The 24,828-nt window shown below is 32.3% G+C and overlaps 1 protein-coding gene across 1 annotated transcript; it reads right to left on the bottom strand.

Moving 5' to 3' along the window:
* Positions 1–419: 419 nt before the first annotated feature.
* LOC143071707 (basigin-like) lies at positions 420–19,440 on the bottom strand. The gene is made up of 7 exons (XM_076246199.1): positions 19,289–19,440; positions 12,065–12,367; positions 10,732–10,944; positions 5,847–5,930; positions 4,264–4,557; positions 3,229–3,361; positions 420–2,932 (listed from the first exon to the last, which is right to left on the bottom strand). Exons 1-7 carry the CDS (start codon positions 19,344–19,346, stop codon positions 2,878–2,880), a joined length of 1,140 nt encoding a protein of 379 aa, XP_076102314.1. The 5' UTR covers positions 19,347–19,440; the 3' UTR covers positions 420–2,877.
* Positions 19,441–24,828: the final 5,388 nt, after the last annotated feature.

Genomic DNA, 24,828 nt, shown 5'->3' with positions numbered 1-24,828 from the left:
ATTGCTGGTAGTCTGTCTGTGAAATGGTTAGGAAAGACTCCTTTTGTAATGTACAATTCCAAATGATGCCTAGTTTGTCAGCCAAAGGCCCCACTCTTGGTTTTTTTAATAAATACAGACAAGATATTAGCTGTGTTGGGAAGTTTCAAAAGAGTTCAAATTATTTAACCTTTAGTTCGTAACCTCAGTTTAAACAAATAATTTGCATTCTTAACATAGGAAGAATAAGTCTCATTACCAACAACATTTGTACAAACACAAACACTGGTAAATAACACTGACATATCTATACCAAACCATGTGACTTTAGAGGTGAAAACAATAGCACTCATTATTTTTCATCAGCATGCTGTTGACAATCTACATTGAGAAAGTCATTGACCTAGTATGGAGAAAAAGGCTTTATAATAACAAGATAGTGTGGGTACATTCAATTTATTGATATTATCACAATTAACATCCCTTAAATAATTCAAAGTCATGTACTCATTAATTCTAAAGCAAATTCTGAATATTTATAACAACACATGTACAAGTACAATTCAACAAAGATTGACAAAATAAGTTGTACTATTTAATTTCTTGTAGGTTTAAACCTTAGTCATGATAGATGAAATTTAGAAACAATAAACTTTATACCGATAGAAATTTTCCAAAGATCAAAAGAACCAGATCTTCAATTTTCAGGCATCCTACAGTTGTTTAATTAAATCAATATTTCTTACTTCTTTTATCAAATATTCACATAAAGATCATTGATACACTTTCTCAACCAATATATATTTACAAGTTACACAATAAAATGTGTCATTCACCCTCATTTCTTTATATAAAACCAACCTAATATACACCCATAAACTGCCCTATATAATAATGACTACACTATACATGTGAGAACATTGCACGGATAATATAAATCATTAAGAATTATTGAAATAGCACTTAACTGTAACAACATCCAGACTTACAAAATCTTACTTCTAGAATTAAAATCAAATGAATAAAAGATTTATTCAGTCAGATGAACAAACCCTGTTAAATTAAACATGCAATACATTGTTACTTTTAACTAAAGTTTGTCCTTATAAATTTCTGATGATCTGTATTATAATTATCATTTTTTTGTTTTATCTGCCAGCTATCAAAATGTTTGCATGACAGCATTATTTTAAGCTTTTAACATTTAAAGTACTTTTTTTTTATATAACCTTCTCATTTAGAGAAAGTGTTACTTTATTACAAATAATTAATGTTGAAGTACCTTTTTTTTTTATAAAACACAGACAACATAAAAATAAAAGAAATGCCTTTCTTTCTTACACTCTCACATATTGCAAATGTCTCATAGACTTAATTGAACTCACATTTATTAAAATCATAAGCAATAAAATATTTACACACTGTGTAATAGCATCTGAATGATATATAGGCAGAAAGAAACAATCTTAAAAATGCTTATAAAGTATGAATATAAAATATTACTAGGGGTCATATGGACTTCACTATTTTTATAATCAATTAATTGTTCTCTCAGTTTTAAATACTGAGGACTGTCAAAAAGTATTAAAACCTTAAATTGGTTATAAAACATTAAAAAAACAATACCAAAAAGTACATATCAAGGTGTGACTAAATTTTTCGGAGTATAGATTATGACAGTTACTTTAACACTATTAGTCATCATCAGTATAGTTTTATTTATTTTTTTTTTATAATTCTGTGTTGATTTCAAAACAAGCACTATCTGTTAAAGATATAGCATATATTATTAGACAGAACTAAAAAATATTCATGCTCTCTATTTCATTTTGCTACATACATTTATCTGGTTATATTTTTTTCTATAACAACCATAAGCATTCAATCTCGAAATAATAATAAAAAAAGAGATACACATTCAATAATACACTCTACACATCTGATTTACTCAGTTAATATAAAACAGTATATTAATCAGTCCACCTCTTTAAAGAAAACTAAAAAAATATCTTTTTAAAACACAAAAATTTGGATAACTGCACATTTGGCACAAAGTTTAACATATTAAATGAAGGGTTTTTTTTTCTAAAGAGGAGACATTTTTCAAAAGTTAAACAGCATCTTCTTCAAAGAGGTGGAAATTAAAAAAAAAAAAGCGTGTAACAATGCATTTACATTTCAATGATGTATGTAAAAATAGTAAACATGATTAAGTATAAACAAACAAATTCAATTTGAATGTCTACAAAAATGATTATGTAAACACAGTCAAAGTTCATGTGTGTATACAGCAGGAATTCTGATGTCCTTGATGAAGTGTTTTATCTTCAGGAAGAAAGTTGTTTCCCTTTTTTTGTTCCAAAAATAAACCTATCTACTTAGAAGGTACAGTTGTTTGTCTTATACAGTTTGAATTTTTACTGTGTTTACATGAATGATACTTAAGCATGATAAATATTCAAATGGATGTATTTTTACATCTGTGGCTTTAGCCTTCATCAAAAAAAAAATAGAAAACTCAAGATTTAAACCACACTTACGGAAAACATGTGTTTTTCTAGTGTATCACTATAAGTATGATTTAAATCACACCCCTGCCTTGTGTTATAACAATGGCAATGTCATATACATAACAATTCAGGGAATCCCTCCTTTCATAGCACACTATATATAAATTGATGAGATCATAATTGGTTTTCTTTCATCTTCAATAAAACAATAAAACAATATCTTAAAAGGCAAAATTACATGTATATTTCCTTGATGTTTACATGCACCAAAACTGTAATGAATATTCAGTATATTTAAATTATGTAGTCATGAATTTTAACTAGATCCATGTATCAGTGGCTATTTATAGATTCTGGGAATGACTGAAGAATGAATGGAGGTAGATCTCTAGGCTCTGTTGTTTCTTTGTCTGACATCATCTCTGTCTATATGAACTTTAGCACTGCAAAAAATTAGAATGAAAAATTTAAATGATGTTTAATTGTCTTTATGTTCTATGAACTACCTATATATTTTGACACAATTGTTTCTATACTCAAGAAATCTGTTTATAAGATGTCTTTGGTTTCAATTATTGGAAATTTTGTAAAACTACTTCAATATTTTTTTTTTAATTTTCATCTCATTCATTTTCAGTCTTCAGCACTTGAAAGTTCTAAACATTTTATATTTCCTTTACTTTAATAAACTTTTTAAACTTGTTAAGCCTCATGTAATATAACTACAGAATTAACATACTCGTCAGTGGCTGGGGAGTCAACTTCATCTTCCATCTCTTTGCTCTTCTTCTTCTCATAGATAAATATAATGATGCACAGAATAATTACTTCAGCAACAATTCCAAGGAATGGCCACAAGGCAGCCAGACGATCTGTAATATACAAAATAAATGGAGAATGTGGCTATGGGTCTCAGATACTCCCCTCTTGTAAATATACACTTTCCACGATTCACGTAGTTAAACAGTTTTGTGATTATAAGCAAGGTGTAAAAGTTTAACATTTGGTTAAGGCAAACTAAAGTTAGAGAACAAAATGACAGATTTAAAAAGATTCCATATATAAAAGCCATAAACGGAAAAACGGAAAAAATGAGCCCACCCAATTTCTATACACATATTTGAAAGACAGGAGCCTCATAACACAAGGGGTGCCACATGTGGAGCAAGATCTGCTTACCTTCCTAAACACCTGAGATCACCCCCAGTTGTTGGTGGGGTTCATGTTACTTAGTCTTAGTTTTCTATGTTGTGATTTGTGTACTTCTGTCTGTCTGTTGTTTATTTTCTTTTTTAACCATGGTGTTGTCAGTTTATTTTTGATTTATGAGTTTGAGTGTCCCTCTGGTATCTTTTGCCCCTCTTTTTTGTGTGTTTCATATCTTATATATGTGTATGATTGACAGCAGAAGCTTTTTAGAAGTAGGTACTCTTTGAAGCAGTAGTGTATGTTGTTCAACCAGGGTAAACTTCTATCTGTGACCAAGAATGGGTAGCATTGTTATTATCATGTTAAATTTCTTTTCAATTACACAAATAAATAGCTCTACAGGTGTAGAAGAATTCTAAGTGCAAGATCATTTGAATACTTGTTATCAATCTTCACAGGTACAATTTTTACACTCCTATATGAATTTGAAACTTGCTGATTTTAAAATCCTCTAAACAGAAGCTGTAACTCAGAAATTCATCTCCTTTGATCTTGCATTTTTTGTAGGAAATAAATTTTATAATAAAAATAAAACTCATTGTATAAAGATAAGTGTTGGTGTTACCTTTGACCCTCAATTTAACTATAGCCGAGGTACCATTAAAGGAAGTGGTTGAGTTGGAATAACATTCATAGTCTCCTTGATCTTCAAATGTCAAGCTGTAAATAAGGAGTTTGGCACCCACATAAGGTCCATCATCTTCAATATGGATTCTATTATCATCAGGAAGTGGCTCTCCTTCTTTCAACCAGTAGACTTCTGGGAAAGGAAATCCTGTCACCTTACATGTGATCTTCCAGTCATCTCCTTGAACTAGGTTCTTAGACGGGGGAAATGATTTGTCAATCATTGGAGCTCCTTTAAATAATCAAAACACATAATTGGAGATTTTCGATGATGGCTGCCATAATGATCATCATGATCATGACATAAATATGTTTATGCAATATAAAACAAGAATGTGTCCATAGTACACGAATGCCCCACTCGCACTATCATTATCTATGTTCAGTGGACCTTGAAATTGGGGTCAAAACTTTAATTTGGAATTAAAATTAGAAAGATCATATCATAGGGAACATGTGTACTAAGTTTCAAGTTGATGTAACTTTAACTTCATCAAAAACTACCTTGACCAAAAACTTTAACCTGAACTTCGCACTATCATTTTCTATGTTCAGTGGACCATGAAATTGGGGTCAAAACTATAATTTGGCATTAAAATTAGAAAGATCATATCATGGGGAACAAGTGTATTAAGTTTCAAGTTGATTGGACTTCAGCTTCTTCAAAAACTACCTTGACCAAAAACTTTAACCTGAAGCGGACAGACGGACGGACGAACGGAGGCACAGACCAGAAAACATAATGCCCCTCTTCTATCGTAGGTGGGGCATAAAAAGAAAGGAGAATGTGTCCATGGCACCATATTAACAGTACTTTTGGTTGATTAAAAGAATATTTTTATAAAGGAAACATTTTGTTTTTAAAACTAATCTGTTCTTCAGAATCAAGATATTAGATTCTGTATTTGTGCTTTTATAAATATAAATCTGCATTGTTAACAGTTGAAAAGCGTAGGATGGTAATTTTGTTGCATTTTTTTTTCAACCAATCTCAATAAAAGCAATAATTTACTCATCCCCATCTATTAAAAATACAAGTTTCATTTCAGTACATTTTAAATAAAGGCAGTATGTACCTGCATGGACAGTACCTAAGTAAAAATGATAAAATATATCACTGTGGGTTCATTATTTTTCATGGATTTCTGATTTTTCTAGACTTAATGGGTATAGTTATCCCAAATGTTTTCATCAAAATAACTTAAATAAAAAATCAACCTTTTCACCTTTAAGGTGGTACCCAACACGTTCACTAAAATTAATTTGGCTCGTTTAATTTTCATAAAATTTTGACAAAATATTTACTTTGACCCTTTGACAAAAATATGAAAATTTCAAAAAATTTGAACCAACCGTTTTATCAGAAAAATTACACTGGTTATATAGCAGTTTGAGAAACTCCTATTTTGATCATTTAGATGCTTAATATTCCCTTAACTACACGACGTTATTAAAACGTTTAGCTGATTTTACAGAGTTATCTCCCTGTAGTGTTAGGTACCACCTTAACTTAGCTCATACCTTTCAATAGAACAGTCTGATTAATTCTGTCATTGTTATCTGTGAATACAAACACACACTGGTATTCTCCCATATCAGAACGTTCTGTAAATAGAAAATAATAACCATAGCATGAGGAGGAATACAAACACACTCAGTGTTCTCCCCAGAAATTTTGAATAGCATCACATTTTGTGTAAAAAAAATTAACTGTATTTTTTTTTTAATGTCATTTGTCGCATCGCGTTAATGCTCCATTTCCTTTAAATGTTTTAGTTTATATTGTTCAATTCATAACTGAGAATACAATTATATTATAACCACAAAAACAGTTGTGTTCAGTTTATGTTTTCTTAATTCATTTATAGTTACAGAATTATTGTTTTCCTCTTGTGCCAAATAAAAATAAATATGTGGTTTCAGTTACCCAACAATAAGTCAAATGAATGAATGGTTCATTATAGTGCAACCTGTATATATACAAAACTAAATATCTAGTACACAAAATTAACTATTTTTATATTATATTAAGTAAAGATGAAGCAGCAAAAGTAGCAAAAAAAAATCAATTTAAAAACTTTTTTTATCATGTTTATGAAATTCATTGTTTCATGGCACTCAATGAATTAGTCCTAGTTGTTTCTTATCTTTACATCAAAATTATATGTATTTTTAACAAAGTTATCTAACAAATAGTCTGTTAATGTGTAGTTTTCTCTATTGGTATATATATTTTTTCTGTCTACTGTCCATCTGTTGTCATTATCGTGAAAATGCGGATTTTTGTCATATCTGGTCCAGTTCCGATCCGTAGTTAATACAAAAATGTGCAATGGCGGCTGTAGAAAAAATTACAAAAATGAGTCCGAGAATAAACATTGTTTGACAAGAGATTGAGAATGAATAAGACGCTTTTAATGCATTAAATGGATTAAACATAAAGTTAAGCCAATTATGATCACTTTTTAAAGAAGTATAAAACTTATTTTAGCTCAAAACCAAAATTCTCGCTCACGTATTGCCGTAAGAAAAAGAAGGTATTTTTTGGAGAGTTGCACAAATAAACGACCTTTTTAAAAAAAAATTAGTTTCAATCTTTGAAATTACGTAGATTTCAAATTGTTTTGTGAATGCATTTTCCATGTCGAAATTGGTGATTGCAGACACGTGGTATTAGTCATGTCACAAGTGTCAGCTTGGGATATTCGCATCCAATCAGTTATCACCCTGAGGGCAATTAACACCTGGCTATTTAATCTCTTAATTGCCTTTAGTGTCCGACTTAAAGGGATTACAATTAAAGGTGATATAATTTTTATGATTATAATTAGTGTTGTCAAATCGTACACTTTTGCCTAACCGGTTACTCGGATAATCGTTCGACCGATTAACCGGTTAACCGGTATAGTTTAAATTGGGGTTTGAAAGCCTTATCAATAGTACCCTACACATAGATATAAGATGTGGTATGAGTGTCAATTTGACAACCTTTCATCCAAATCATAAATTTACGCTTTTAGAATTGAATATTGTCCTTTGGCATTATCAGGTTGTCTTTGAGGATTCCTGGCGAAGTTTGACTTTTAATAATCAAATGCACCGTATCAACTATAGCGTCTGTACCAACTTCAGATTGAAAAATAAAAAAAAACTTCTTGATCTCGTAGAATTGAATATGTCTGAAACCTAATATTCTTTACTTTTCTCTTGTCTCCGAAAATAATGTGGTGTGTTTCAATTTGAAATGATTAATTATAAAAAAGAAGATGTGGTATGATTGTCAATGAGACAATTCTCCACCAGAGACCAAAATGACACAGAAATTAACAACTATAGGTCACCATACGACCTGTTTGTTTGCTTTGTTTGCTTGTTTCTTCAAGCATGTTACTCGTATCGCGTATACATTGAGTACATTCCCATTGGTTTGCATTTCACAATTTTTGAGATAGCATTTCGTTTAAAGTAAGACTAGTCTAAGCATTGCACGACGGAGGTTGCACATGTAGATGTAGGTCTACACAAAATTAGATAAAAAACGAACCAATGAAGTAAATCGTAATATTTAATCGCATTATTGATTTAAAGTTACTGTTAAAAAAACATGTATACTAATTATGTTTCTTTAAGATCTTGCCCCGAGCTGAGAGACAAGTTCTAATTAATTTTATGTTTTTAGGATTAACAATAGCAATCAATATACTAGACAATTGATAATGATCTGTCTAATTAATTACCACGACAATAAAACATCACTATTTAATGATTTCAATACAAATTTATATCAAATCTACCAAAATTGAAAAAAAGTCCGGTTAACCGGTTAGCGATTTTGGTATTCGGTATTCGCTCGTTCGATCGGTTAACTGGTTAACCGTTGACAACACTAATTATAATCAATAATAGATGAAAGTTCAAAATTGAGGACAGGTAAAATAGCATCTTCAAAATAATTATAGCGTCGCGGGAATTATCATAGCATCACGGTGAAAAATTATAGCATCGCGGTACCGCGACGCTAAAACGGCCTGGGGAGAACACTGACACTGGTATTCTCCCATATCAGAACGTTCTATAAATAGAGAATAAGGCCAACTAAAATTAATTAGTAGATTTTCATCCAAATTTTTGAAAATAATGGGGCGGGTGGGAAGATTTTATTTTTTAAATTTTATTTCATATGAAACCCTTTTGCATGTTTTGTGACGAGTTCTTCATATATGCAAGTGTAATAATAAGCTTATATCATGTATTGTTAAGGTCGTACAGTGACCTATAGTTGTTAATGTCTGTGTCATTTTGGTCTTTTGTGGAGAGTTGTCTCATTGGCAATCATACCATATCTTCTTTTTTATATACACAAGTATGAGGAATCTTACATAATTGTTCAAATCCTTAAATAAATATATCTAATTGTGGCTTTAAAAATTTAACAACAAAAACGTGTGAGAAATACTCTCTTCAGACTTCAGTTAGACTACCTACACCAAATGTATTTGGGTTTCTAAACAATGGTTTGTATTTCCATAAAATAAAGCAAATGCATTGGTATGCAACACAATTATTATGAGTACAGAATAAAATGAAAACTCAGAGAGAGTCGAAAATAATAGGGTTGGTACTTTATATGCAAGATGAAAATATAATTATCATGTAAAACATGAACTTAATAATAAAAAAAAGTTGTTGTTTAATGACTCTTTTTGGGTGTATTGGAACATTTGCTGTTTGTCAACATAAAAAGACAGCCATGGGTAAAATCAAAGGGCTTGCATAAATAAAATGCATATGTTAGTCGACTTTTTAAATTCAATAAACGGTCATAAATCTGACAAGTTCGTGCTTGTATTTCAATATCTATAATCCAGTCATGTTTTCTGTATCAATGGATTCCACGAATCTTGCACTTTGGGTATCATTTACAGTTTAAATTTCCTGAGACAAAGTCATTGCATAAATAAAAAAGTCCGCAGTTTTCTAATCACAGAAATTTGTGCCATACCGTGATTTGCAGTCTTGGAAACAGCGTGTTTCTCTTAACACCAATATTTCACATCATTCTCGTTATCAATCTTCACTCTCGGAAGATGATGTTGTCATCATAGAGCAGCGGAAAGGTCGACTTAATTATTTTTGTCAGATTTACTTGAGGTACAAAACCGAAATTTGAAACAGGAAGCTTTGAGGATGAAACGAAATTTTAACGGTTACCGGTAACGGGAATGAACGAAATCCGGAAATCGTAAATTTTATAAAATAAAAAAATTCGGGGCGGGACGATTTCAGAGGGGCGGGCGGGGATGAAAATCTATCAATTAATTTTAATTGGCCTAATAACCATAGCGCGCATGAGGAGGAAATGTTTGCATATAAGAGGCACACAATTCTTGTTGTATGTTCATACCCATAGTCAGGGAACACCCCCCCCCCCCCCCCCTTGAAATCAAATAAGCACTGTTAAAGTCAACGTTTTGTTCAAATTGTGACTGTTAAAGTCGAGTTCATGAGTCCAATGAACCCCCAACCCCCCCCCCCCCTTGGAAATTCCTGGCTACGGGCCTGATGTTATGTGTCAAAATTGTCCAGCTTTCAATAAAGAACGTTCCAGTTTGATTTAGAATGTTATTTCAACATGAACATATCAATGTTTAATAATGTTATTGCAAGTAAGTTCAACATGAAAATGTGTTTCATTACTGCTACTGGGTAGGCAGTTGAGTGAGAATAAAGAGAAAATTTTGTGTAGTTGTTCCTCATTCAATTACTTATTCTTTAGAGTTAAAAATAAAGTGAAAGAAAATAAATGGGGATATGTTCCTTGGACACAGATGATAACAGAAGACAATAAAAGAGACACTACTCAAATTTGTATTTGATCTGAGTTTGTGGTAATAAGTATTGTGTATGAGTCTCATAACATTTGGTTGAGGCTAACTTTAGTAAGGGAACAGAAACAAAAAATTCAGCAATATTTCCATAAACAGCCATAACTTTATTTAAATGCTATAAAGGGGCATAACTCAAGAATGGTAAAATTGAGGCCACCCAATTCAAACTTTAATCTGTGTATAAGTTTCATAACATTTGGTTGAGGCAAACCAAAGTTAGAGAACAGAAATCCAATTTGAGGACAGACTGACAGACAATGGTAAAACTTAATGCTCCATCTTTTAGGGTTGGGGCAATAAAACCAAAATGATTGTATAGTTTAAGTGGAAAAGAAATTTAGAAATGTTTATATCAAATGGTGGTACCATAAATCAGAAACATTTTTTTACGATAGACAAACACACAGACTGCCAGACTAACAGGCTGAAATCAATATTATTTACAAATACATGTAGAAAGACAAAACATGATAAGGAGAGCTTTGGTATACAAGCAATGAAAATAGATAATTGCTTACTAGCTGCAGTAATTGTCAGACTACTATTGTCTATTTTGTACCGTCCCTCCGGTGATTTAGACAATTGTTTTCCACCTTTGAACCATTCCATGGTGTATTTGTTATCATGTGCTGGTGACATGCCCTGAAACTGTGGTTCACATTTTAATTCAACAGATTTCTCTGTATTGTCTTTCTCTGTTTTCACAGGTACCACTGCATCTGTTGGTGTTACTGAAAAATTTTGAAAAACATGTTAGTAAAAGTTTTGCATATTATCCTATTAAAATTTTAAACCATTTCTTTACGATAAACATTTGAAACCACAAGCCTGAAGCTCAATTTTACCAAATTTTTAGTTGGATTCTGTTGTCTTGTACAGAAGAATTTCACAAGTCCTACAGCAATTTTACAAGCCATGGCTGTAGAACTTGTAGTTATGTGTGAAGACTGCTTGAACAGTATGTGAGAACGCACTAACCTGAGAATATATCAACTGTATCATGACTGAACCTACTAACCTGAGAAATGAATATATCAACAGTATCTGTGAACCTACTAACCTGCAAATATATCAACTGTATAATATAAGTCTGTATTATGTCTGAACCTACTAACCTGAGAATATATTTACAGTTTCATGTCTGAACCTACTAACCTGAAAATATATTAACAGTATGTCTAAACCTACTAACATTTGAATATATCAACAGTATGTGTGAACCTACTAAACCTGAGAATATATTAACTATGCCTGAACCTACAGTACTAGAAGAGGGACGAAAGATACCAAAGGGACAGTCAAACTCATAAATCAAAAATAAACTGACAACGCCATGGCTAAAAATGAAAAAGACAAATAATAGTACACATGACACAACATAGAAAACTAAAGAATAAACAACACGAACCCCACCAAAAACTAGGGGTGATCTCAGGTGCTCCGGAAGGGTAAGCAGATCCTGCTCCACATGTTGCACCTGTCATGTTTCTTATGTGATAACAAATCCGGTAAATAGTCTAATTCGGTAGGTCACATTCATGAAAGGAAAGGGGATTGTAGTTACGATGTAACTTCCAAAGGAAAATACTAACAATATCATGTCTGAACCTACTAACCTGAGAATATATCAACAGTACCATGTCTGGACCTTCTAACCTGAGAATATATTAACAATATCATGTCTGAACCTACTAACCTGAGAATATATTAACAATATCATGTCTGAACCTACTAACCTGAGAATTTATCAACAGTATCATGTCTAAACCTACCAACTTGAGCCTAAAATATCATGTATGAACCTTCTTACATGTTCAATATATCAACCGTATCATGTCTGAACCTACTAACCTGCGAATATATCAACAGTATGTGTGAAAGTGTTTGTTGATCCATATTTACAAGTAAATTCTCCCCCATCACCAATCTCTGCACCATTTGGTCTGTTTAATGTGTTCAATGATATTTTCAAGATCACTTTATTCCCAACGGTCTCAGTCATTTTATCAAACTCTGGGCCTAACGTATGGCTATCTCTTTCAAATGACATCATTGATGGAACATTTCCTCCGTCATATTCACAAGTTAATGAAAACGGACTCCCTGCTATCAATCTGTATGGTGATGGTATATCATCAATTATTTTTATTTCACCTGCAAAATATGTAAATATATATGTATAGAATCAATCTATTAATAGAATGTCTCAGGTAAATGACCATTCTTAGGCCAAAAAAAATATACATGTGTTTCCTATTATATGTACATCTTTGAAAAAACAAATATAGGGTCAGACATGTACAAAATGTAGGTAGGTTTGATTTTTTTATATAGATTTTTTTACAAAGAGTCTATGTGAGGGAAATTCAGACTTTAACAGCACAAAATGACCAAAAAGAAAACACTTTCAGGAATTTTTTTTTAGTTTTGAACAGCTGGGGTAAATATGGACACTACATTCAAGCGTGATACAGCTTTAATTTGTATTTAGATTGGGATTAAACATTGACTCAGCATGCATAGGTTTCTGAAGGAATGTGGTCAAAGACCTGAAAAATTTGAAATTTAACTTTCCTATATCCAAAATCGAAATACACAGCATGTTTCAGCATATCAAAGTACACTCTGAACTTAGTTCATTTATTTATTATTCAACAATATTAACTAAGTTTCTTAAAGGGTTTGCTTCATCGAAAAAAATGTATACTGGTATTTATTTGGGGTGTATACTGGTATTTATTTGGGATGTATACTGGTATTTACTTGGGATGCTTAATCAAATATGTAGCCTCTATCATAATAATCTAGATCTGTTGTTATTACTTTAATTAATGTTGTCAAATTTGAAATTATATATGCCCGCCTAGATCGGTCAGTGCTGTTATTGGGAATGTATTTCTATGCAGTCTTTTTGCATCTAATTAACTGTCATCACTTTTGAAATTTTAGAAATGTACCACTGCCAGGCAAGTTCATATCGCACAGTAATATTTTTATTAGAAGTATATAAATAATAACCTACAAAGAACGTCATTTTTTTAATTATAGAATTGTACAAGCATTTTTGTGTTCTGTTTTTAATTGTATAAGTTCAAGATTGTTATAGTTAAATCAAAACAGATTGATATGATTCATTTTACATAATAATCATACTGATGAAGTATATCTGTACATGTTGTCTGAAATATTCAAAGCTAATTACATTTATCATGTTTATTGATTCCTTTTTTAATGATCAATTATTGGTGTTGTTTTGTAAACTTTTGAGGTGTTTTTATATAAACATGTATGTACATTGCATTCTGAAAATTAATTAATACAGAATAACAATGCACTAAACTGTTCACCCCAAACCTGTACGTATAAGTTCCTTGTAAATGTTAAACCCAGTGAATAAAACATATCCTGGAAATGTCTATTTTAACAAATATGATTATATTATTTAACATGATCTGTTTTACAATTTACAGATACCTGTTGATTATATTTACCTGTATATGTTCAGAAATTAATTTTAAGGAGAGGTGATATAACATTTATAATCTGTGATACAAATATATCATTGTATGTACACTATAAAACACAAGCAAAAACTTATAAATTCCGTATCTATTTACAACTTGAATTATATTGCAATTGACTCTCAATCAACATCGTCAACATGATCAAACTCTCTTAACATGTTAAAAGGTACTGTTGATTCATTATTTATAGTGTTGGATACCAGTTTTTAAGGTTTCCTTGACACAGTAGGCCTACATGAACCAAAAATTCAAATGTTCAACGAATCACAAATTTTCTATAAGCTAACAATGGGTAAGACAACTTTGTATGCAATGATCATGATTGGCAAAACCATGAAATCATATATCCATAAAAATGGAAGTGATCCTTGATCCACAAAAATAAATGAAACCTCAGTACAGTCATGACAGTAGCACACTTTTTAAAGTTGTAGATGGCTTTCATTTTCATATCCTTTTTCAGTGGAATTCTTGTTGCTTAGCCTTTAGTTTTTCTACATAATAGTAACATTGTATGTTGTGTAATGTGTACTATTGTTTGTCTGTTCATTATTTTTCAGTTTGTGCCATGGCATTGTTAGTTTGTTTCCAACTAGTGACTCTTTGATAAAAAAAAAATGTATCTTTCGCCTCTCTTGTAATTACTTTATTAGAACATGTTGAATAAAAAATAGGATAACTTATTCAAGGCTTTAGCAAAGCTAGGATTAAACAAGTACAATGTATGCAGCACAAGTTTAATTCATAAAAGTGTATAGTCACAAGTGATCTACTTTTTATTTTCAAATATCAATGAATATGATGATCAGATATATACTTCTCTCTGTTACTGGCTTTATAACTGGTCTGGGTCCACTTTTTGTTTTGCATTTAGTTGTCAAAATGGCAGAATGTCACTTCAAGATTGATGAAGATTTTTCAATTATTGTTAAGGAACTTTTAAGGCTTAAAGCAATATATAACTTGTTTTAAATACCCCTGGACTACAGATTGTTGATATGTGTCACAAATTATTCATTTTGTTTTAGTACATGTATTCATTTACATGTGAATCGTCAATTGGAATTCCCAAGTGATGATCATATGATGATCATTTAGAGGCAGAGAAAGAATATTGGAGAATGAAGAATTAACAACTGTTGATTTATATCAGATAAATTTATCACAATGGGAAATTCATAGGTTAATGTACACCTTCACCTACATTGTATATCTGGCAGATTCTGGCTATATACATGTACATGACTGATGTACATGTATATAAATTGATTTAATATCAATACAGATTGTCAGTCAAGTTGTTACCAGTAAATATAGAGAACATTTTCACTACAAAAAAATGTTAAATAGTACAGGATGCAGTTGTACCAAAGAATTTAGTTTTAACCACACTTGCATCGCTTCCTTGTAAACCTTGGCATTTCTTGGCTAGCTGAAAGTCAAATTACAAAAAAATGACAGTACAAAACATGCAAAATCCAGGATCTTGATGATATAAAAATAAAACAAAATTCAAGGATGTCAAACCACTTCACTGTATTTCATATACATGTACATGTATAATATATCAAGCTGAAAATATGCGATACCACGGTCAGTGTAAAGTATAGCTAGCGTTTTTCTTCAGATCATGATTGAGAAAGTCAAACACATTAAATTAATTAAAGTGAATATATATACAATGTAACCGAAACAAGAAGAACTTGTTAGAAATGTACAGTTATATCTTACATGTCTTATGTGTATTGTTTTGTCAACTTTAATGAGGATGTTATAAATATTTTTTTATATTTATCTTATCTATTTATAACCTATATTGCTACATTTGTGTACTTTCACTTTTAATTGTTTCTCACACCATGACAACGTCAAATTCAATGTTCCACTTTGAGTACTTCAGTAATCAATTTCTGTATGAAAATTGTCCTGATGAAGCCTGCCTTGCAGGCAAAACATGTTGACCATAGCAAATAAAATTGCAGACCATTTGAAGTGTTGTTGTCAATTTTGAGTATAATTTAAGATACATGTACATGTATAGTCTGACTGGTTGAGTCAACACCATTTTCTTAATCTGTTCATTGGTTAGAGAACTCATGTAAGGCCTTGGGGTTGCATTTTTAATCCTGCTTGTAGTGGCACTGGTACTTTTCCTTTATTTTCCACTCAGTTACATGTGTGTCTAATATAAATGATCAGGTTTCTATTGTTAGATTTGACATAAAATCTAAAGGTCAACTGTCCCTATTGATGCTGATAAAGTGTTCAGATTATAAAGGTACACAATAGATTAAATGTTCTGTCACTTTAGCTGAAAACTTGGCATCCCAATTTTTAGTAAAGTGCAATAAGGCCAAAAAAAATTAATATGTGTGCAGGCCTCTACAATAACTTTTTTTTCAACTTGTCCAGTAGGGCAAGTTCATTTGTACATACCAAAACTTACTTGTACGAATGAAATTGTTACTTGTCCAAATTTTTTTAACATCTTAAGTTGATTAAAGGAACAAAACGAATTTAAACAATAGAACCGTGAAAATTTGATGTTTTTCTTTTGAATACTTTTCAAAAATATGAGTCAAGTACAACTGAATCTAGTCATGTCACAGGACTTAGGTTCTAGTTTTCATCAATGCTAGTCTCATCAGACTCTGCACATAAGGCACCATCTGATAGGCCTGTACACTCGTTTGACATTTGTATCCTACAATGTATATTTTTCTAAGTTGAAAAAAGTGTATTCAAATACAATCGATAAAAAGAAGATAAGGTCTGATTGCCAATGAGACAACTCTCAGCAAGAGACCAAATGACACAGAAATTTACAACTGTCTATCAATCATGTCTACTAAATATATCTCCTACGGTGCCAAACTGTCTATTAAACTTGGAGTTTAACCTGTCTAGGTGAGAACTGTCCTGTAAAGTTACCTTATCTACAAAGCAAGGGCATCCCATCATTGATTCGGATCAGTTAGACTGGTTTCCGAGAATAGTATCCTTTTACATTTTAAAATGTACCTGACAAAGAACCAGTTCAAAATTATCGATTGCAAGTAGAAAGAGAAGAAGAAAATGGTTTTGCATTTGAATAAACAGAATACAGACACATGTAAAATTAATATTTGTTTTCCTTGTTTTTTGTTTATAATTACTATGTTCATCAAAGTTGGATTAGGCCAACTAAAATTAATTAGTAGATTTTCATCCAAATTTTTGAATGAAATGGGGCGGGTGGGAGGATTTTATTTTTTAAATTTTATTTCATATGAAAACTTCTTGTCACGTGTTATTCATATATGCAATTGTAATAATAAGCTTGTATCATGTAAAAATATGTGCATGCATAAGGTATAGTGTATAAGACAATAACAATCAAAACCAAGGAGTAAACAAAGACTCATAAAACCAAAAGACATTTAAATCAACAGTTACAAATAATAAATAAGAAACAACACGAACTCCACTAAAAACTGGAGATGTAATCAGGTGCTCCGGAAGGGTAAGCATTTCCTGCAAAGTGTACGGCACCGGTCGTGTTATTTCTTTGTTCAGTTCAGTAATGATGGAAGGTTATTACGAAGAATATCAGATATCATGATGGCAACAATAAAATTTCTCGAGTGATGACCTTAATTTGATTGATTCATAGCCCTGTCAGACCTGTCTTAGCAGCTTTTGAGAAAGCAGCATTCCTCGTTCAACAAAACCAACGTACTTTGAGCTAGCTCTAGAGTAACGTATCAATTGAGACACATATACTCCATTATGCTGGTGCCGCTTTTTCAAATTCGTAAATACATTTCTCTGATTGGCAACCACTGTTCTACATGCAATTGCCGCTTTAGAAACCTATTTTATAGTAAACAGCAGAAACGTGGAGAAATGCTCTCTTCAGTTGGATGACTTACACCAAATTTATTTTGCGTTCTGAGCAATTTGTTGTTGTTCTAATAAAATGATGCAAATGTATTGGTATGCAACACAAGTATGATAAGTACAAAATAAAACGAACACTCAAACAGTGTTGAAATAATAGGGTTGGTCCTTAATATGCAAATATAATTACAATGTGGAACATAAACTTGTTAGACGACTCTATCGTGGGTATTGGGACAGAGGATGTGTGCTGTTTGTCTACAAAAAACGAAAGGCATGGCTAGATCTAAATCTAAGGGCTTGCTATAAATTATTAAATTAGAAATGCGTATGTTTGTCGACTTTCTGAACTCAATATATACGGTCACCAAGCTAACAAGTTCAATCATGCTTGTGTCAATTTCTTTATTCCAGTCACGATTTTTGTATCAATGTGTTCCATGATTCTAACGCTTTTGGGTTTCATTCACAGTCCAAATTTCTTGACACAAAGCCATTGTATAAATAAGAAAAATCCAAGGCGTTTTACTCACAAACATTTTTGACATACGGCGATTTGCGTTCTTGAACACAGCGTATTACCCGTAACCCGAATATGTCACGACCTTCTCGTATTCAATCTCTATTCTCGGTAAATTGTGTTGTCATCATAGATCAGTAGAATATATCGACTTAATCACGAAAACCGAAATTTGAAACAGAAAGTTTTAAATGAAACAAAATTATCGACGGTTACCGGTAACGGAAATGAACAAAATCCGGAAATCGTATATTTTTCAAAAATAAAAAAAATCGGGGCGGGAAGATTTCAGAGGGGCGGGCGGGGATGAAAATCTATCAATTAATTTTAATTGGCCTTATTAAGATTTATTTTCTGCAAAATAATTGAACTTGTCCCGAGGGAAAAGCTTGATTCAGCTTTTACTTGTCCGACATTTTTTCCCTCTGATACCGGACAATTGGACAAGCGTTATTGTTGAGGCCTGGTGTGGTTTCTATTACATGAACCACATTTTTCAATAAAATAGGGTAGGATTTTTTTTTTTATTTACATTGAGTCTATCGGAGGGACATTCTGACTTTAACAGTTCTTATAGAAAAATGCCCCAAAAAATTGAACGTAGCTATTATTTTAGCTTAAAAAAAAAGCGAGGGTACGTAGGATAATAGGAAACACATATTTTTTTTATTTGGCCTAAAATAAAAAGGCTTAAATGATACATAAAAACATTCATACAGGTTATAGCAAATTTAACCAGAAAATGCAGGTTTGCCATTTTCATGCCCAATTTCCAGTGTAAACAAATATATATACCCCCTCTACCTGTATAAAGGGTTTGTTCCCAACCTGATAAATACATGTAGTACTTTGATGTAGGTAGTTCAGTCTGTTGCCAGTGTTGGTAAGTTTGATGGAGACAGGAGTCTGAGAACGAAAGGATATCAGCCGTATAGAATAAAAAATAAATCAATCAGATATGTGCTCGTGGGTTAAGCAAAGGGCACGTAACCACAGTCACTTTTAATTTTAGAGCAATAATGCGGATAAATTATTCAGCCATGGACGAATCAGCTGATCATCCGAACGAGACAAGTGACAAATATGTCGACATTTACCCTTAAATTACATCATTAAAGTGTTCCTTTTGTTCATATGTAAACACCTACTTACCAGAAATAACTGTCCCTACAAATAATAGGAAACACAATGCAGTAACTGCACTGTCCATGTTGGAAAATGAATTGTTTTGTTATCAAGTTTCTCAGTCTAATCCAGGTTTGATGTACGCCCTTGACCTCTGATCATGTGTCATAAATTTCAGACATGCGTACTTTAGATATGATATATAAGAGTTACGTTTCTTCTCCCGCTAAATAAAAACACTCTTCTTCTTGACTTCAGGTTTTCAGCAGTCCTTTAATGATTTGAAGAATATTTACTGTTTGCGCAGCGTGGCCTTTATATATATATTTACAAAAACAAAATCAAAAATATTTGGAAATAAATTTGAGGTGCGTAATTTTTTTTTTTAAATTGTGATTAAAACTATGTAACTAAAAACCAAAATAAACTACAAAAAGGACCAAAAAGGATTTACCTCCGGAGAAATGCCTATTATTGCTGCTTTAATTTTAACTGAACTTATAATCCAAGCAATTAAGACAAAATCACCACTATGTGTGGCTTTAATGGATGCAAGGAAAGCTTTTGACATTGTTTGGCATCTTGGCCTGATGAGAGAAATGCACAAGTTTGGTTTAACGGGGAACAATTGGTTATTTTTTAAAAGATGGTACGAAAATCTTAAATCAAAGATTAAATGGAAAGGGTTGCTTTCAAATTCAATAGAGGAACAACAAGGTGTACGACAAGGCGGTATCTGGTCAACAACAGTCTATAAGATTTTTATAAATTCACTTTTACAAACTTTTGAAAGAGCATGTATATGACCCATTTATTGTGGTATCCCAACAGTAGCAGACGATGTTGCTTTAATCTCTACAGATCCATATGAATTACAAACAATGCTAAATGTACAGGCAGATCATGCAAACAAATTGAGATATCTACTCAGTGAGAAAAAATCTACTATTTTGGTATATAACGATAAATTGCCAAAGTCTTGGTCAATGAATGGTAAATCAGTAACACTTTCTGAATCCTCAGTTCACCTTGGAATAGATAGAAAAAGAACTAAAAATGCTGGGGTTAAAGAAGTTGTGAACAAGCGTATTACTACTGCAAGGAAAATTGTATACTCTCTTATGGGTGCTGGGTTACACGGCTTGAATGGAGTCAATCCAAAAGTTTCTGTACACTTGATACAAATATATGTTATACTTAGACTTCTATATGGTTTAGATGTCATATCGCTCTCTAATACAGTTATACTAAAGATTGAATTATTCTTTAGACAATTATTAATGCAAATTCAGCACTTTCCTAAACGCACATCAATAGCTGCAACTTTATTGTTATTAGGGCGTATCCTATAGAGGGAGAAATTCATAAGAAAATTCTGAAAACATTTGGAAATATAATTAGAAATTTTGAAAGAGAAATTGCGTTTAGACACTTAGCTATGAAAGATGAAAAATTTGGAAGTTGGTTTACAAAACTACACAATTTAACTGTAATTTATGGATTGCCATCGCCTTATGATATCATTGAGAATCCACCATAAAAAAATAAGCTGGAATAGACTTGTGAATAACTGTATAAATAATCATTTTTTACAAAATTTAAAGACGGAAGCTAAAGAAAAGTCATCCTTGAAAAATATTAATTTTAATGATTCCAACATAGGAACTGTGCATAATATTTGGAAAAGCAGTGGGACTGACCCGTACTCCGTTAATATGGCCGCTATTCAAGTTAAAATTGCATCCGGAATAATGATTCTTCAGTATCAGAGGTCTAGATTTTCAAAAAAACTGTATCTCAGCAAAATGTCCATTATGTAACATTGAACCAGAAGATATGACTCACTTTATACTTAAATGTGAAAAGCTGTCAAGCATAAGAAATCGCTTTATCCAAGAGCTGAAATCTCTTCTCGTAGATTGTAATAAGCCACCTTTGCTAAAACAAGAACTATTTGATGACAAGGAGAATCTTTTACATCTAATTATAGACTGTACATCATACCATTTTCTTACCTATAAGGAACAGATCCGTATAGAGACATTATCCAGAGGTCTGTGTTACAAACTATATCACAAACGTTTATTTTTAATGTCTGAGTAAATTTATTCTCAGTATAGGCGGTATAAAGGAAAACCAAAGTATAATACATATTAGATAACAATTCGATATACATATATGCATTTGATCCACAATTTACCTGATTGTGTCAGGATTTATATAGCGATTCTTATTCTGTAATATTAAGAGGTGGATAGTGTTAGAACTGAAAACTCGTATCCAAGGCTTGTAAGATATCAAGTGGTTTTAGATTTTAAGTACTTTATCTGCGTGTTTTATATGGAATAATTGCTTACCAAATGAACAGTGGAAAGTTTTTAGATTTTAAAGATAACGAGGATATTGTTTGAACAGTAAACGCTAATGCGAGGGCAGGAGTGCTATATATGTAAAATTGTTAAGCCTACGTGATATGGAGATATAAATTGTGAACCGGCTATGAACGATTGGTCTGTGTAATATATAGTTAACTTCGTTTACATGGTGATGGATTAGTTCGCATGCTGTTACTGTATATATGTTACTGTTATAAATTATAATAACTACGTATACTGATTTTATGAGTGCCCCGTGTGTAAGGGATAGGGTGCAAATAAGAAGTACGCTATAAAAGTGAAGCTCTTGCTAGAGTAGGAAGATAAAGACTAGGTATCTATGGATCACTCGATATTGATACAAGAGGTAAAATAAAGAGAAGAAAAAAAAACTTAACAAGAAGAATAATAATAATAATAATAATAAACTGTCAATTGTTCTTGAACAATTGAGAGGTCTTTCCTTTTTAATGTAAAATACATGTTCCAACAGACGTAGAATGTATTGAAAAGGTCAAGGTCAACCTTAAAAAGCTCGAAAACACACTAAAAATCCTTTAAATAAGGTTAAAAACACTAAATTCGCTATCTGGGACATGACCTTGACCTTTGACCTTTTGACCTTTGTCAAGGTCATTGGTCCCCAATGCCATTACTGAAGACCCCAAGGGTCTAGGACCTTTGGTTATATAGTAAAAGCTGATTTTGTCTTTTCAAAAACCTAAAACAGGGGTTATGCCCCTTATAGAAAGGTCAAATCACTTTGGTCAAAATGTAACAAAGTTGCGCCATAATGACCCAAATATTTTCCACCATTTAAAACTTCTGTAAGTATAATGGTTTCTGAGATTATCCCATAACAAGGTGTTAGGTCAAAGGTCAAGGTCAACATACAAATTTGACCTTGAGGTATTTTTTAAAGATACATGAAATGATGATGATTGGTGAAGATCCTATGTGTCTACGACTTACGGTTTCTGAGTTTTGGTGGCCAACCGACACCGGTTAATTTTCATAGGGGCATAACCCTACCAATGAGTCGTTGAATCTTTTCGATCCAAATGTAACGAAGAACCGGGGTCTGGTCCTGAAAAAATTTCACCAATCATTTTTTTTCTACCTATTACGGTTACGGTGTTGGAACGATAACAAGGTTTTTGGGTTTTGGAGGGATTACTCCGAACCGACAAAATATTTCGACTCACAGGGTGAGTTCCGGATAGGTATTCATGACACCGATACAAAGTGTGAACATGAAAGCGACACGTCTTACGGTTACGGAGGGAAATTTTGTCAAAGTTTGGCGGAACAAGAAGAATAATAATAATAATAATAATAATAATTAAACTGTCAATTGTTCTTGAACAATTGAGAGGTCTTTCCTTTTGTAATGTAAAATACATGTTCCAATAGAAGTAGAATGTATTGAAAAGCTTTATTACACACTAAAAACCCTTTTAATAAGGTCAAAAAAACATAATCCGCTATTTGGGACATGACCTTGATCTTTGACCTGTTGACCTTTATTAAGGTCAATAGTCCCCAATGTCCTGAACATTTTGCACTATTTACTATTTCTGTAAGTATAATAGTTTTTGAGATATCCAATAAAAAGTGAAAGGTCAAAGGTCAAGGTCAACCTTAAAAAGCTTTAAAACACACTAAAAATCCTTCATATAAGGTTTAAAACACTAAATTTGCTATCTGGGACATGACCTTGACCTTTGACCTTTTGACCTTTGTCAAGGTCATTAGTCCCCAATGACATTACTGAAGACCCCAAGGATCTATGACCTTTGGTTATATAGTAAAAGCTGATTTTGTCTTTTCAGAAACCTAAAACAGGCTTTATGCCCCTTAAAAAAGGTCAAATCTCTTCGGTCACAATGTAACAAAGTTGCGCCATAATGACCCAAACATTTTCCACTATTTAAAACTTCTGTAAGTATAATGGTTTCTGAGATTATTCCATAACAAGGTGTTAGGTCAAAGGTCAAGGTCAACATACAAATTTGACCTTGAGGTATTTTTCAAACATACATGAATTGATGATGATTGGTGAAGATCCTAGGTGTCTACGACTTACGGTTTCTGAGTTTTGGTGGCCAACCGACACCGGTTAATTTTCATAGGGGCATAACCCTACCAATGAGTCGTTGAATCTTTTCGATCCAAATGTAACGAAGAACCGGGGTCTGGTCCTGAACAAATTTCACCCTTTGTTTTTTGTCTACCTATTACGGTTACGGTGTTGGAACGATAACAAGGTTTTTGGCTTTCGGAGGGATTACTCCGAACCGACAAAATATTTCGACTCACAGGGTGAGTTCCAGATAGGTATTCATGACACCGATACAAAGTGTGAACATGAAAGCGACACGTCTTACGGTTAACGCGGCTAAATTTGTCAAAGTTTGGCGGAAAAAGAATAATAATAATAATAATAATAATAAACAGAAGAAATACAGTAAGGTCTTTCCCTTTTGTAAAAGGAAAGACCTTAATTAAAATGTCAATTGTTCTTGAACAATTGAGAGGTCTTTCCTTTTCGAAATGTAAAGTACATGTTGCAATAGGCGTAGAATGCATTGAAAAGCTCTCAAACACACATAAAACCGCTAAAAAATGACAAAAACAATAAATTCGATAATTTGGACATGACCTTGACTTTTGACCTTGTGACCTTTGTGAAGGTCATTGGTCCACAATGTCATTGTAAAAGACCCCATGGGTCTAGGACTTTTTGTTCAAGAGTTAAAGCTAATTTTACCTTTTCAGAAACCGTTAACGGCGGTTATGCCCCTTAAGAATATGTCAAATCCTTTCGGTCAAAATGTAAAAAAGTTGTGCCTCAGTCACCTTAACATTTTTCACTGTTTACTATTTCTGTAAAATTAACCGTTTTTGAGATATCGACTAAAAAGTTGAAAGGTCAAAGGTCAAGGTCAACCTTAAAAACACTTAAAACACACTCAAAATGCTTAAAATAAGGTCAAAAACACATAATTCGCTATCTGGGACATGACCTTGACCTTTGACCTTGTGACCTTTGTCAAGGTCATTAGTCCCCAATGTCATTGGTGAAGACCCCACGGGTCTAGGACCTTTGGTTATATAGTAAAAGCTGATTTTGTCTTTTCAGAAACCTAAATCAGGGGTTATGCCCCTTACAGGAAGGTCAAATCTCTTCGG

Source organism: Mytilus galloprovincialis, chromosome 4 (genome assembly GCF_965363235.1).
Source record: "Mytilus galloprovincialis chromosome 4, xbMytGall1.hap1.1, whole genome shotgun sequence".
In the NCBI taxonomy this organism is placed as follows: Eukaryota; Metazoa; Mollusca; class Bivalvia; order Mytilida; family Mytilidae; genus Mytilus; species Mytilus galloprovincialis.
This window is presented reverse-complemented; position numbering and strand designations above follow the sequence as displayed.